The sequence below is a fragment of the Nicotiana sylvestris genome, chromosome 3, assembly GCF_000393655.2.
Source record: "Nicotiana sylvestris chromosome 3, ASM39365v2, whole genome shotgun sequence".
In the NCBI taxonomy this organism is placed as follows: domain Eukaryota; kingdom Viridiplantae; phylum Streptophyta; class Magnoliopsida; order Solanales; family Solanaceae; genus Nicotiana; species Nicotiana sylvestris.
In genome coordinates, this window is record NC_091059.1 from 154,751,527 (window position 1) to 154,768,165 (window position 16,639).

Sequence of the window (16,639 nt, forward strand, 5' to 3'; positions counted from 1 at the left end):
GATACTCATTGTTATTGCGCCTTGTGGGTACGACCACGGCTTAGTCAACCCCTTACCATTACTTTTAGCGCTAATCCACGTGTGATCAGATTTTGACCTATACACTTAGTCCCTCCGTCCATTGGGGTCACCTCTTGGCGAGTTCGATGGGTGGACTCTGTTGATTCAAAAATTAGGAGAAATATGAATGCTTTATACGAGGGACGAGAACCTTATGGCGAGGTAGCGACGTGGCGCTTCTAGAATTGCGTCGAACCGCTATGTCAATTCAAAATTAGACTGTCACGTCAGTTTAGGATGTCATCAATATTCCCCATGCGTTATTATGGCGCACGTTTTCTAGGAATTGTGTCGTTTCCCGTGCCCTTTTCGTTTTCTAACTGGCGGCTCTTGGTTTTCCCGCACAGGACATTTATATCCCTATAAATAGGGGGAGCCTCTCATTTAAATTTTACGTTTTTCAATTGCTTAAGAAAGAACTTCACAAATCTTCTCATCATTCTTTAATCTCTCATATTTCTGCTTCTGCTAGGATTTGCTATGACTGTTGTCTTTCCTTTATTTTTTTCGTTTCTTTCGATCAAAGAAAAAAAATGGCTAGTGCTTTTTCCTGCTTTGATAAAGTTGTAGGTGCTCCGGTACTAGAAAATGACATATCCCTGCTCGAAGCAAGGAATGGACGTTGTGGAAGACGAGGAGTTTCTAACGGTGGATGAGGTGGTTCCTCGCCCGGGGAAGGCGAGGATCAATTTTAATAGTCCCTTCAGAGATGAACAGAAGCTCGTTCCTTCCACGATGGATGCTAAGGAGCTCACGACGTTCAAAGCCAAATGGGGGATCCCTGATCACATTGAAATGTGCCAGCTGATCAGGACATAGTACATTTATACAGTTCGATCTTCTATGCTCCACTGCTGAAAGCGGATCTCTTCAGGAGGTCAGCAATTTTGGGTTGTCACGCGGTGTGGCTGCGATGGCCCTAAGGGTGAGTTCCCTTTTGTTTTTGTTTTTTGTTTTGTGACCTTTGTCTTTACACTGACTCTTTCTCTCCTCTCTCTTCTTTTAGACTTACATGTTGGAGAAATCCCCACAGACGACGCCAAATTGTTTGACCAAAAAGTATTAAGCTTTTTGTTAAGCTAATTAATGAAGAAAATAGAGGATAAATCTTAGCCAAAGATAATTAACTCTAGATCTAAGTACATTGAATAAGAGAATAAGATATAATCAAGCTTATAAATTTTCCAGGATCATATAAGATATCGAATATAGATGATAGGCTTGCATTCTTCAAGTATTATCCCGTGATGTAGTGATAAAGACGGAAAAGATGGAATGACATCGACAGTAACGAGATCTATATTTGTTGATTCAATAATCACGATTATAGAGATTTGTATTCACTATCTAAGCCTTTTCTCGGTTTCTTCATCTCTTCTCTCTTTAGGAGAGGAAGGCCCCCCTTTCTTGTCTTTTTACCTCCTATATATATTATCCGCATTCCCTTTTGTCCAATGGTCTTTAACCAGATTGCCTTCATCCCTTGAGTGTACTTCACGTCGCCCTCCTCGAGTATTACGGCATTTACTTTGCCGTACAAGATTTTTGACGGCTCGATCTCGGCAGTGGCCGAGATACTTGTTTTATTGTATCTTGTGCGTATGACCACAACTTAGTCGACCTCTTACCATTCCTTTTAATGTTAATCCACGTGTAGTCAGATTTTGACCCATACAACGAATTCATCAGATTCAATCTCTGAAAAAATTATAATAAGGCAGCACGAATACGAATTAATAGGAACCCTATAATTTAAACTATAATTATTGTGTTATGTTATTAACTAATAGAAACTGGAGTATAAAATAGTGACGTAAATTTGGGTTGTGTGATGTGCTTAAATTACAGTTATTAGTATATGAGTTGCTTTTTACGTTGTTATTATATGCATAATTAGCGTATCTATTTCTCGTTCTTATGTTTTAGTAAATATTTAACTTCCAATAAGTGAACAGACCGAGACATTATAGTACTGTCAAGGACTTAGAAACATGACTCTTTTTATTTACGAGTTGCCTTTTAGGTGTAGTCATCACTTAATATTTCATTATCTTGAGTTTTTATTGTGAACAGATGTTGACTGGAAAGAGTATTGATAATGAGTTTATAGATATGGATTCTCCCATTTAGTAAGTTAACTTTGAGTTTGACTCTCATATTGTGTCTATAACATTTTTCTAGCATAGTACTTAGAGAAGGATTAGTTAAAAGTTACTGGTGAGTTTCTAAGATCATGTGAAGTTTCATTTTGGTTTTTCTCAAAATACAAAGGCTTACATGCTTATTTCATAGAAATTAACATTATATAAGTATGTTTAATATATAATTAAACTTCATAAGCAAGATAAATGAATGTAAAAGTGCATCCAGCTATTTAGAATTGATAAAAGATGCTCGTTGTGATTTGTGAATAACCCATTTGTTTTTCCTATTGACCGGTAAAGTTGTGATACTTATTCAGGAAAAGGTTTTGGAAACCCTCTTATTGTGTTATGTTAGATTATCTATTAATTAGCTATGTTATAGTGTGATCATTACCAATATTAAGTAAGTAGGTCAACATCTAAGGGTGTAACGTAATGATCAATGAAAGTGGATGGAGAACCTTAACATCTTACATTGAAATATAATAGGGAAAAAATATACTAGATTATTTGTCTTACATATGTCAAATTTAGCTCGTACACCATCGTAAAAAAAAGGTTAGAGGTCGAAGAACAGTGTTATTTTTCAGGTATATGAGAATGCTTTAGTGTTCCAAATTATTAGTGGTGAAAAAGTTGAGGGGCATTTGCATCTATACCCGCTTTTTGAGTCACGTTTTAATTTGTACCCGCTTTGCAAAAAAAATTGCAAGCGTACCCATTTTTTCGTGTAATTTCAGCATACGGGCCTGAAGTAGCAAAGGCAATCACGCAAACTTCAGCATTTTAGTAGACGGGCCTAAAGTAGCAAAAATTATTGAACCAAGTCTGCTGAAGTTTGTGTTTGTAATTGCTGAACTTAAGCATTCTAGTGCTGAAGTTTTGTTCTCTATTTGCTGAAGTTTTATTTGTAATTGCTGAACTTAAGCATTCTAGTAGCCGAAATTTTGTGATGCTGAAAGTTATTTAATTCATTTGTAAAAACTTCAGCACTAAATAAGCTTAAGTTTTTTGTCCTGAATTCATTAGTTTTGTCATTAAGCTTTTTCAAAAACTTCAGCAGAAGATGCTGAAGTTATTAAGTTCATTTGTAAAAACTTCAGCACTAAATAAGCTAAAGTTTTTCTGTCCTGGATTCATTAGTTTTGTCATAAAGCTTTTTAAAAAACTTCAGCAGTTTTTGACTCAAAAGATATTAAAACCTTTTTGAACAAATCAATCAAAGATAAAGGGGCAAATCTTAGCCAAACATAATTAACTCCAGATCGAAACGTTAATGATAATGAACGCATATGAGACGAAAGAAACATTATTGATCTCATTAAGATTAAACATTGCCTTCCCCATCCACTGATGAGAAAGTAGATTTACATGTATTCTTTGGGGTCAATTCCCCCCTTTCCTAAGATACAAGAAAGAGGCTTTTTGTCCTCTCTTGGGAGAATGGCAAAGTCCCCCACATTGAGAGCTTTTCTTGGTTATATATAGTTGAGGTCCTTTTACACGTTCCTTGACTCGACCCTTCTTGTCACTAATGTCCCCTGGTCTTGACTTTAGGTGTTGCTCTTTTCGATTTGTTGGACGTCTCAGAGGAGAAAATGGAGTGTGCTACGTTGACTTTCACTGTCTGGTTATCGAGGCGGGGTATCAGGCGACCTGGTTGTGGTGGTCAGATTTGACCAATACAGTTAGTTCTTCCGTCTGTCGGGGTCGTCTTATGTCGGACTCAGCAGACGGATCACGTTTGTTACGAAATCGAGAGAAATCTGGCCTACAACTTTCCATTCATTAGTCGCATTTTGTGGGTTTTTGGCGGAGGGGTGGTGTTCTTTCGATCCTCATGGACCGTTGGCGTTTTTGAAATCGAGGCGTTGGTTGGCACTGAAGCGTTGGTTCGTAGTTATCACCATTATGACACACGTTTCTAGGAGACTGAAACGTTTCGTGCCATATCAGATTCGAATGGTGACTCTTGGGTTTCGTGCTCGGGAAATTTATGTCTCTTATAAATAGAGGGAACTTGTCTTTTGATTGATTCACTTCATCTTTCGCTTGAGAGAGTTCTTCAGATATAGCTTTTTTTGAAATCTCGAATTTCTGCTTACCTTCTTGCTCACTGAAATCTGTCACCTCTTCTTCTTATTACTTCTTTTTGGAGCGTTTTCTGCTAAAAACAAAAAAATGGATGGTGATTCTTCTCGCGATAACCTTCCTGCCACAAATCCGGTACCGGAAAGTTCTGTTCCGGTCTCCGGAGGGGCGGATGCGGCGGAGGATGATGAGGTTCCTTTAGTGATTGAGATTTTGCCTCGTCCGGGGAGAGAGGTGACTGATTTCAGCTTTAGCGGCGGAGTAGAGCCGGAATCTGTCCCCTCCGTCGTGAGGGAAAGGGGGATTGTAGAGTTGAAAGAAAGGTGGGTGATCCCCGATTACGTCGATATGCGGCTGGTGGAAGGGGACGACATAGTTCACTTCGACCGTCCTGGGTACTGCATGTTTTACGCCTACCCCTTTATTGTAGGGTACACACTTCCTCTTCCCATGTTGGTGGTGGACTTTTGCCATTTCTACGAAGTGTGTTTGTACAAGTTGTTCCTCATGCTGCTCAAGTATGCGGAACTCGCCGGTCGTGAGGTCACTTTGGACCATATGCTCAACATTTTTTCTCCTCAACTGATTCGCGGTTCAATAATCCATATGCACCCTCGGGGGTCGAGGAGTCTGGTGGTCAAGATGGGAGACAGGATCAATCGTCGTTTCTACGAGAACTACTTTTATGTGCGGACTGAACACATTGTGGCGGACCCAACGGGATTCCCTGAGAGATGGAACTTCGCACGTAAGTTTGCATCTTTAGTTAGTGAAATGTTCGACCATTTTCTGTGAGCACTAAACTGTCTCATTTTTGCAGCAGAGAGATTGCCTCTGCCGCCTGTCAAAGGGATTCGCGAATGGGTAGAGGCCATTCTTCCCTATATAGTGGGAATTCGCACGTGGTCGACCTTTCACGAGAGGTTCAGGCGCATGCCCCTTACAGATGAGATGACGCCTTTATCTACCGTTTTCTCTCCTTTTATGTTTGTTTAGCCTCTTATGCATCGTTCATTGTTGCCAGGGAGGGTGCGGAGAGCAAGGGCCCCTCAGTTGGCTTTCCGCCAGCCGGCCGCATCTGCTCACCCTATTGCCGTATCTATTGTACGACCTTCATTGAGGGCCGCTTCCGTTGAATCCGTAGCCTTGGTTACTCCACCGAGGGCCACTTCCCAAGATGAGGTCCCAACCAATGTCGTTCACCCAATGGACGAGTCACCATCTATTAGGGAGGAAGAGAGACCACAGAAGAGATGGAGAGTAGAGTTCGAGATGGTGCCCCCAATAGTAATTCAGTTAGACGACTTTCCTCCGATGGGCTTCGGAGAGGGTGTTATTGTGGCTCCTCCCGTAGGGGTGGAGAAAACCTTGGAATTGCCGGTGCCCGTGACCAACAAGCGGAAACTCCTGCCGTCGTCTTGGCTCAATCAGAAGCCCCTGCCGTCGTTGATGATCAACACCTTGTTGCGGTAAAGGGGCCCGACCTCTGGGGTTGTTGTGGCGATTTCGGACATGACCTCATCTTCTGCAACTGGTCGTGCTTTCTCTTCAACGGCAGAGAGGGGAAATTATGTGGCGATTGATGACTATGAGTCTGAGTCAGACCTGGACACTAACGATGTCAGGATGTTTGAGGAGGGTCTCACTCATTCGGTGGTTAATGCGGGGGGCTCGGCCCGTACTCTTCATATCCCTTCTGGCGTTAATCTCTTGGCGGAGGGGGAATATATGGTACTGCAATTCAACCTGTTGTGCTCCGAAGGTGAAAACAAGTCCCTTCGGGATGTTCCCGATGCTGAGTTGAGGGACGAGGTGGCCGTCATGTGCTTAAGGGTACGATACACTTTGTTTTCGCTTTATGCTCTCACCCTTTTCAAAAGTTCTAGTTTAACCTTGTCTTTACGTTTTCGAGACTTACATGGTGGAAGTGGAAAATATTCGCAGGGATAACATCCGGGCAAGGGTTTTTTTGAAGATGCTCGAGAAATACCGTCGCTACCGTGACAGGTGTTGCGAGATACATGAGCGGTTGAGGACTGATCCCCGTAATCAGGCTCTAGGTGAGGAGTTGGAGAGAAGGGACCAGGAGTTAATGCAGACCATCCTTAGCAAGAGCGAACTCGAGGAGCAACTTCGCATTAAGGACGAGGAGCTCGAGTTGGGTAGGGGATCGCAGCGGAGTGTGAGCATTTGTAGGGTAGGTTGAGGTCGATACAATCGGAGATGGACCAGAACTTGGTCAAGGTCGAGGCGATGAGCATGGAATGGATGAGAAAACTGACCGCGATGGAGAGCAAAGTTGCTGGGCTGGAGAACATTGAGAGGCCTGGTCTGAGGCTTTGGCGAGGGTGATGGCCCTGGAGAATACCATCCACGTACTCCACTCTGAATAGGAGTTGGAGAGAGCGACAACTACCCTTAGGGAGGCGAGGCTCGAGGAGCGCATTGGCGTGATTGATCAGGAGGCGTTGGTTCTGGGATATCGGGTCGCGGCCTTGGAGGCAGAGAACGAACGATTAAAGGCTCAGATTGAGTCGTCTTCTGTTGCCGTCCCTCGCTAAATGCATGAGCTCTTGGTTTATGCTGAATCCCAGCGGGACATATATAAGAGTTTGTGGGAGGCGAGCATCGTGGCCAAGGCTGCTTATGAAGAAGTGCGAGCAAGAGCTCGGGAGGCTCGCATTAACTGTGGATATGACGCGGCGACGCCCGAAGCTAATAGAGATGTGGAGGATGGTAGTGGTGAACCTCTTGGAGATGATAATGATGGTGGTGGTGATGACGGCAGTGGTGACGCCGAATGAAGAATGTTGTCCTTTGTTTTTATTTTCGTTTTGTTTGTCGATTGTCATTCGTTCGTTGTTGTTTTTTTTTCTTATTTGGTTGGTCTGGGCAATATGTAAGCGGCGATAACCCGCACTGTGACTTTGCATAAATAAAGGTTTTTTTCTTCGCTATTTGCCTTGTACTTCATTTTCTATTTCGACTGTTTACGGTTTTGGTGCGAAATAGAGGCTCGTCTGGCGAGTCCCGATTTTCATTTCTTTCGGTGGTTGTCGGCCTTTAAGGATGCAGTTTTGAACTTGTCGAAATATCGGCATGTCGTTGTTCGATCGTGGTCGAACTCTTATTTTCATTTGGCGAAGGCCCTTAGCCTTAAAGGGTGTTATTTCGAACTTATCGAAATAACAACCCGTCGTCGTTCGATCGAGGTCGAACTCTTCTTTTCTTTTGGTGAAGGCCCTTAGCCTTAAAGGGTGTTATTTCAAAATTATCGAAATAATAACCCGTCGTCGTTCGATCGAGGTCGAACTCTTCTTTTCTTTTGGCGAAGGCCTTTAGCCTTAAAGGGTGTTATTTCGAACTTATTGAAATAATAGCCCGTCGTCGTTCAATGGAGGTCAAACTCTTCGTTTCATTTGGCGAAGGCCCTTAGCCTTAAAGGGTGTTATTTCGAACTTATCGAAATAACAGCCCCTCGTCGTTCGATCGAGGTCGAACTCTTCTTTTCATTTGGCGAAGGTCCTTAGCCTTAAAGAGTGTTATTTCGAACTTATCGAAATAACAGCCCATCGTCATTCGATCGAGGTCGAACTCTTCGTTTCATTTGGCGAAGACCCTTAGCCTTAATGGGTGTTATTTCGAACTTATCAAAATAACAGCCCGTCGTCGTTCGATCGAGCTCGAACTCTTCTTTTCTTTTGGCGAAGGCCCTTAGCCTTAAAGGGTGTTATTTCGAACTTATCAAAATAACAGCCCGTCGTCGTTCGATCGAGGTCGAACTCTTCTTTTCTTTTGGCAAAGGCCCTTAGCCTTAAAGGGTGTTATTTCGACCTTATCGAAATAACAGCCCGTCGTCGTTCGATCGAGGTCGAACTCTTCTTTTTATTTGGCGAAGGCCCTTAGTCTTAAAGGGTGTTATTTCGAACTTATTGAAATAATAGCCCGTCGTCGTTCGATCGAGGTCGAACTCTTCTTTTCATTTGGCGAAGGCCCCTGAGCCTTAAATGGTGTTATTTCGAACTTATCAAAATAATAGCTTCGATCGAGGTTGAACTCTTCTTTTCATTTGGCGAAGGCCCTTAGCCTTAAAGGGTGTTATTTTGAACTTATCGAAATAACAGCCCGTCATTAGTCCCGATTCCTGGAGAGTTAGGCATCTTTCGTGGGAGTCCCAGTCTGTTTTGTATCGCTTGCACCAGATGGTGCAACGCTGATGAATACAAGGTGTTAATGTTTCGTTTTCAGGTTCATGCAGTGTACACTTTATGGTTTTCTTGTCTGACTCCTACCTTCCAGCTCAGAGATGTTGTCGGCAAGAGGTATTTCCGCTGTGTTGAAGCGATTTTTGCCCTTTAATCGAGATATTCCTGTGTATGTTCGTCCACGCGGGTCTTATATGCTTGCCTGGACAAAGAGTGGGAGGTGAGGATGAGGTTTTCTTCGCTCCCGCCCGGTGGTCCGATGGGGGAATGCAAGTCGGTAACATCGTTTGCTTTTTTTAGTATATCGATGGCTGATGGGGCGAAGATTTCCGAGCCCGGTGATCTTGCTTGGCTCTTCTTCCTTTCCTGCGATGCTCTTGTGTCTTGCGTGGGCTGGGTTTTTCCTCCGTGCTCTCTTTGACGAATGATTGTACTTTTTGGTTTCGATCTAGGAGAAACTAGGAAATTTCCACTAAGAAATCTTTACAAACGACACCAAATTGTTTGACTCAAAAGATGTTAAAACCTTTTTGAGCAAATCAATCAAAGATAAAGGGCAAATCTTAGCCAAACATAATTAACTCCAGATCGAAACATTAATGATAATGAACGCATATGAGACGAAAGAAACATGATTGATCTCATTAAGATTAAACATTGCCTTCCTCATCCACTGATGAGAAAGCAGATTCACATGTATTCTTTGGGGTCAATTCCCCCCTTTCCTAAGATACAAGAAAGAGGCTTTTTGTCCTCTCTTTTGGGAGAATGGCGAAGCCCCCACATTGAGAGCTTTTCTTGGTTATATATAGTTGAGGTCCTTTTACTCGTTCCTTGACTCGCCCCTTTCTTGTCACTAATGTCCCCTAGTTTTGACTTATGTGTTGCTCTTTCCGATTTGTCGGACGTCTCATAGGAGAAAATGGAGTGGGCTACATTGACTTTCACTGCCTGATTATCGAGGCGGGGTATCGGGCGACCTGGTCGTGGTGGTCAGATTTTGACCAATACAAGTAGAAGATGCTGAAGTTATTTAGTTCATTTGTAAAAATTTCAGCTTATTTAGATAAATACTCACCTTATTCTTTCATAGTGTATTACTACTATAAAATAATCAGATTGCCAACAATACCTAAATCATAATTTTTTGAAATAATAAACGTGAAAAGAACAGAATTATCATGAAAAGAATCACTAAGTGTGACCTTAAACTTCTCGTGCGTGGAAATATTCACAAATTATTGTCTACTAACTTACGTAATTATTAATAATTTGTTTTTAAATAATCTGATAAACATACTTATGACAATCATCCCATGAACTGAAGTTTCATAGCAACACCAACAACAACAGAAGAAAGAAGAAGAAGAAAAAGAAGAAGAAAAAGAAGAAGAAGAAAACAAATGAGGAGAAGGAGAAAAGGGGCTGGAGTTACTTAAAAAGTGGGTACAAGTTAACACTTAAAAAAATGAGTTTAGGTTAAATGGGGGCGACCAAATAGGGCGCCCCGTGCAATTTTTACAAAAGCTGATATACAAATAGGCTTCTAACGGAAAAGGCAGAGGCCTATATTCTCTTGCAGGGCTCACTCTTCTTTTGTTACTAGGCCTTCCAAGCCATTTCAGGAGGCAAGTGCATAAATAGCCAATTTCAATGATGCTATTTAGAGATTAGCCAGTACTTATTATGTCCTGAAGTTTTAAACTAAAAATCTTAACTTCAGGACAACTCAGAATATTTTTGTCCTGATAAAGAACTAAAATTCAGAACATATTCCTAAATAGCAGCCTTTAGAGTGACAATGTGGTGTCATTTCTACCCATTTCAGTTAGCGTAATATACTGTAGCTTCCTTCTTTTGTTCCCTTTTTTTTTGTCGTTTGGACAATGTTTGAGTTAAAGTCGATAAAAGGTACACTTAAAGAACAACAACAACAACCTAGTAAAATTCCACAGAATTCTTTGGGAGGATATTGTATACGCAGACCTTACCACTACCCGATGTAAAGAAGTTGAAGTTAAAAATATGTATCGAAGTTGGAGGTGTGTTCGGACTATGGACATCAGCTTCAGTTGGAAAAAAAATATGGGAAAGTTGACATGAAATACACTTCCATATCACTATTTCACTTAATAATTTTTCACTTAAAACACAAAACTTCATGGTTTTTGTAAATACTATACTGAAATAATTTCTAGATCTAAGATTCACAATGTATCGTTGATCAGCTAATTTTAGATACTATTTGGGGAGGGACTTGACCCTTTATATTGTTTTTTATTTGTTTCGAAACGGCACTTAAAGAGGCTAATTAATCCTCAATTGTTGCATCACATGCAAAGCATTTCATGTTATTAGCCACCGGGAAAGAAGGAAATTGCTCTTTTTTTAATGGCTAAATAAAATCATAGGTTCTCTTTGCCATATTGATGCAATTGGTTTAGCAAATTCCCACCAATCAAAGAAAGAAATGATAGCAAAGCAAGGCACAATATAATTTGTTGGGACGAATTGAGGTGCACCTCTATTTTTGGTCGATACTGAATAGTGGCATAAAAGGCAGGTTGTTTGGTTAAATTCGCAAAATTCTTGGGGTACCATTTGATACTTTTAAGTTGGATATTTTTTTACATGATACTAGAACTAACTTAATAATTTGTTATTCGTGTGTGATTTTTAAAACATTATAGTATAAGGTCATATATCAAGTATAAAAAGAGATTCAGCATTGTGTCCCACGCAAGGATTAGATGCATAAATTAATTTATTCGCACCATCTCTTTTAACCCTCGTAAACTTGTTACTTAATTTTTGTGTTTATGAACTAGCATTATTTCTTTATTCAATTTTCTCAAATAATTAACCGTCATCACGAACAATATATGTAGTACTGAGAGCTGAGTTCTAGCAACTTTATAATCGGAAAGTTTTCCTTACAAAGAACATGAGACAGCTTCACACAAAAAGTGAGGAAATACGAAAAAGAATAAACTTACAAGTTACAAACCCAACGAACTTAACCATTCAGTGTCAAAAGTTAAAAAAGACAAAGAAAAAAACATTCACAGTAATTGGATATGAGAATCCACACACAACTACGTCTACAGTTCATTAGCGACTTGGACATTAATATTTTTGGGATGTCTCAAAAAAATTAAGAATCACATCAAACAGATACAAAACGGACCTAATCCCTTAATTAATTACAGGCACAAAAGGTCGTTTTCACTGGGTAGAGGCTGGTGGCGCAGCTAGTTTGGCTCTCAGTTCTTTCCTCAGTATCTTTCCAGACGGAGACTTTGGAATGGCGTGAATAAAATACACCTTGTGCAATCTTTTATAGAATATCACCTGCATATCATTTTATGTTACATATAAGTCTATGATACGTGTGGATTAGTAATCTGAAAAATAAGGTAAATTACGTGCTATAACAGGCATTGATAGAGTGCTGAGTGGCGGAAAATTAATACCTGTTTGGCAATAAATTCCTTTATAGCTTCTTCAGTAATTTCAAAACCATTGGCGGAGCGGACCACAAATGCAACTGGGACTTCCCCTGCCGCATCATCCTTTTGCCTGCACAAATTGTTAAACAATTAACCTAATTTATACTTTCAAATTAATACATGCATATATTTGTATAATTAATCAGTGTAGAGTTGTATTGCACTTACGGTACAACAGCAGCATCTGCAATATCTGGATGGCTTATCAGAAGAGACTCAAGCTCAGCTGGTGGCACCTAACAACATTTAAAGTTAAATTGGTTAGTAATCTGTATACTAATTCTAGTTTTTCTTGTATTAGATGTCACTCCTGAAGTGAGCTCTAACCCAATTGTGCTAAAAATCCATCCTATAAACCATAGAATACTAAGCATTATACCTGGAAACCTTTGAACTTGATGAGCTCTTTCACTCTATCGACGATGTATATTTCATCATCGTCATCTACGTATCCAATATCACCAGTGTGGAGCCATCCATTGACATCAATGGTCCGTGCAGTGGCTTCATCATCATTCAAATAACCTATTTGACATATATAACAATGTTCAGAGGCAGACCCAAGATTTTTACGCGATGGGGGCATTAGTATTCTGTTCAACCAATGGCCCCTATAGGCTTTTAGTATTTAAGGTGCCAAGTATTTTAAATTAACAACTATCAAAATATATATACATACAAGATTCTTGTCGAAGCTTACGGGGTCCGGTGACACCTCACACATAGGTCCGCTTCTGACAATGTTACTTAAAATTATAAAATATATATTGTCTCGACTATTTGAATAAGTCTTTTTCTCCCAATCTTGTAGTCTTAATCTTACTTTTAATAGACCGCTTTAAATGAAGTTATAAGTAATAATTATTTTAAATGTCAGTGTATAGAAGTTAAACTCATGATAAATTAATGACCTTTCATGATTTGTGAACCGCGAATGCAAATTTCACCGGGTTGGTTGCGGCCAAGGGAGCCACCAGTTTCACGGTCGACCACTTTGAGGTCTGCATTTCGAACTACTGAACCACATGAGCCAGATTTGGTTGAAAATGGTTGCTTTGCAAATGCTGGGCACATTGTTACTACTGGTCCTGCCTCTGTCATACCATACCCCTGCCAATTCACGTTCAATTCCACTAATTAAGCGCAAAATAATTTTTATAGTTCAGACCTACAGTAGTAAAAATATAGAAATTCCATATTAATACTATTTCCAAAAAGTTTGTGACCTGATTATACTTTATGATCGCAAGTCAAATATGACCCACTAAAATGGGTCAACTTGGGCTTCTATCTTAACCAAATCAATCCTTATATATTCATGAGTGTAATAAATAATATAGTCAAATCTCTCTATAACAACCATTCATTGTAAAAGTCAAATTTTATGGAACCAATTTTCATACTATGTTATCAAATATATTCTCTATATATACTAGCAATTCACTATAACCAAACAAATCCAGAATAAATGAAGCGGTTATAGAGAGATTTGATTGTAGGATGTGTCTATATGATACATATCCAATCCCCCCCAAAAATATTAGTTTAAGCCACATATTTTTATATTTTTAAATTGCCAAAGGACATTGGAAATATAAATTCGTCCCACTTCTGAAATCAAAGGTAGAACAAACTTTTGGAAACAGATTTAAGTACAAGTTTAAAGTAATTGTATTCAGTTTTAAAAAATCTTGATAAAATGGTGATGAATTTAATTTTTCTCAGTATTTGATATGCCAATATGAGACCAGATCAACATATCTTATTCTTTTCATGAGAGGTGAATATGGCAAGATCTAGAGCAATTAAAGACTGTCTACTAGTGCTACCGACCTGCCCACTAATATTAAATGGCCATTGGCCTCTATCTACCACTAACATATGGAGTACTATATATCAATTACACTAGTAATATTTAAATGGGCTATTTAATTTTCTGTCTAGTACGTTCAGAAAATGCAACCATTTCAATAGTCTGAAATATGACGAGACTGTAATATGATAGCAAGAAATAAATGCTAACTTAGTTATTAAAAAAAATAACTATTAAATGATTCGAACGTTCCAGTTGTATCCTCGATCTCAAATGCTGGTTACGTGTAATCCATAAATTCAACCGGTTATTTATTATGTGAGAAAAGCAAGTTGTCAATGTAACCTGACATGTAGATTATGCGTAATTTCACATGCTAATTACGTCTGATCTACCTTTAGATTATGACAATTTGGAAGAAATACCAACAATTATACCACATATAGAGAGTGTCTTTTTCAATAAGTTTAATATCCAGCACTCAATTTGAACCTCTAACAGCATTTTCCGGTTTATTAGACCTTTTTGGTAGGTGACACTGACAAAGTTTGCGATCTTGATTATTACAACTACTTGTGACTACACTATTTTAAGAAGAAAAAAAGTTAAAAAGCTTGTGCATTACCTAAAAAACACGACTTTCTACTAAAATCTTACATTCCGTTGCCCGGTTGAATTGACTTCCTTAGGGGGCGTTTGGCCATAATTTTTTTTAAAACTTTTCTTTTTTCAAAAAACAAATTCACTTTTTCGAAATCTTTCAATTTTTGGCTATGAAATTTTCAATCTTTACTTGAAGATGAATTTCAGAATTTTATAATTTGAAAAACTCCAAAATATTATTTTTCAAAATTTTCGCTTCAAATTAATTCACAAAAATTAAAAAACAATCCAAAATTATATTCATGTCCAAACAAAACTTTAATTTTTAGATACCATTTTCACTTGAAAAAGATTTTATTTTTTTCCTGAAATTTTACAATTCTTATGTCCAAACGACCACTTAGACTTTCATCTTCTCTTTTTCATTTTAAGTTAATTAATGTAAAATTTTAAATTTTTTACTTCTACTATTGGTTGCTAAGAAATTCTAACGCCAACGGAATTTGAAATTTTATGTCAAGTGGATTGTAAACTTTTATTTCCCTAACGCCAGGGAATTTAAAATTTATGTATATATAAAAAAAATTAATTTATCCTATTTACACAGTATAACTTATTAGTCCAAATTATTGACTATACGAATAGGGAAATAAATCATTCAAATGACATGAAATTAAATTGGTTATAGTTTGTTGGCCAAAATAAGAAATCAAGAAGTGTAAGTTTGTTCTTTGTTTGCTTAGCTATACGAAAATTCTGGGCACTGTAAAATTTTACCTGTCCAAATATAGCTTGCGGGACTCTACGATGCAGCGCTTCCTCCAACTCTTTCCCCAGCGGCGCCGCCCCGGACAACACGAGCCTAATCGAACTCAAATCGAACGAATCAACCATCGGATTTTTCGCCAACGCAAGAACCAAGGGCGGAACTACAGCAGCAACTGACACGCGGTGGTTTTGTATCAGCTCCAGCAATGCACCAATTTCGAATTTTTGCATTAATAAAACACTAGCTCCGGCTCTTAACGAGACTAAAAGCACTGAATTTAGCGCAAATATGTGAAACAGAGGTAGCACACATAGCACCACGTCATCATTTTTCAAGTACAAATTTGGATTGTCTCCGTCGACTAATTGAGCTACTCCTGTGATTAAACTTTTGTGAGTTAAAATCACACCTTTTGGTAGCCCTGTTGTTCCTGAAGAAAATGGTAAAGCTACTGGGTCATCGGGTTGGATTACAATTCCCTTTGGCATTTCCTCTTCGTTAGCTTCAGAAAGTACATAGAAATGTAAACAATTTTCAGGAGGGTCATCGACTGTAACGACTGAAAAATCTTCGCCAATTTTAAGGTCATTCTCTCCAGAATCACGAAATTTATCCACGTACTGAGATTGAGTAACGATTAGTTTTGCATTCGACGCTTTTAATTGCTTAAACGCTTCAGCTTTTGTGTAGAATGGATTAGCTGTAGTTATAACAGCGCCGATCATAGAAGCCGAGAGAAAAGTAAACACAAATTCAGCGCAGTTCTGGAGAAAAGTCATGATTACATCTCCCTTTTTGATTCCTATATTTGTTAAACCAGCAGCTATTTTCTGACAAATGAGATGAGTTTCAGCAAAAGTGTATGATTTCCCACTGCTGCCTGATATAAGACATGTCCTATCTTGAAATTCAGAGAGCCTCTCAAATAAATAGACATGAAGAGGGACGTTATTAGAAATGGTTATATCTGGTAATCTTGATCTAAATACATGTAACTCTTCAGAAGATTGATTAGAAGAAGGAATCACAGAAGAAGATAACTCTGCCTTTTGGGCTTCAACACTAGCTACACTCAACATATTTTGTGGGGGGGGGGGGGGTTTGTATTTTGGTTCTGATTGGAACAGAAATCTTCTTTTTTTATGCAGAGAAAAATGGCTGAATGAAAAGTCTTGAGTTGTGACTGGTGAGGGTGTGAGAGAAACAAAGAAGGAATTTTTTTAAAAAGAGATTTGCTATAGTAAGGAGAAGGGAAGGTGACATAAATACATGGGAAAGTAAGGTGCAAAGAGTTAGGTAGGTATATAAACGTGTGGCGTTGGGGGAGAAAGAAGGAAAAGGCCAAAGGGGGTAGTTACGTTACAAAAGTTGAGACTTGGGACTTCCTCAACCTGAAGTCTGGCAGGTCAAGAGTAAGAGATCAGTGACGTGGCCGTGTCTGAACA

General features: G+C 39.1%; 1 protein-coding gene across 1 annotated transcript; it reads right to left on the reverse strand.

The window, feature by feature from the left end:
* Positions 1-11,385: 11,385 nt before the first annotated feature.
* LOC104219753 (4-coumarate--CoA ligase 2) lies at positions 11,386-16,433 on the reverse strand. Its single transcript, XM_009770479.2, has 6 exons — positions 15,203-16,433; positions 12,921-13,119; positions 12,389-12,534; positions 12,178-12,245; positions 11,974-12,079; positions 11,386-11,851 (listed from the first exon to the last, which is right to left on the reverse strand). Exons 1-6 carry the CDS (start codon positions 16,271-16,273, stop codon positions 11,726-11,728), a joined length of 1,716 nt encoding a protein of 571 aa, XP_009768781.1. The 5' UTR covers positions 16,274-16,433; the 3' UTR covers positions 11,386-11,725.
* Between the last annotated feature and the right edge of the window lie 206 nt (positions 16,434-16,639).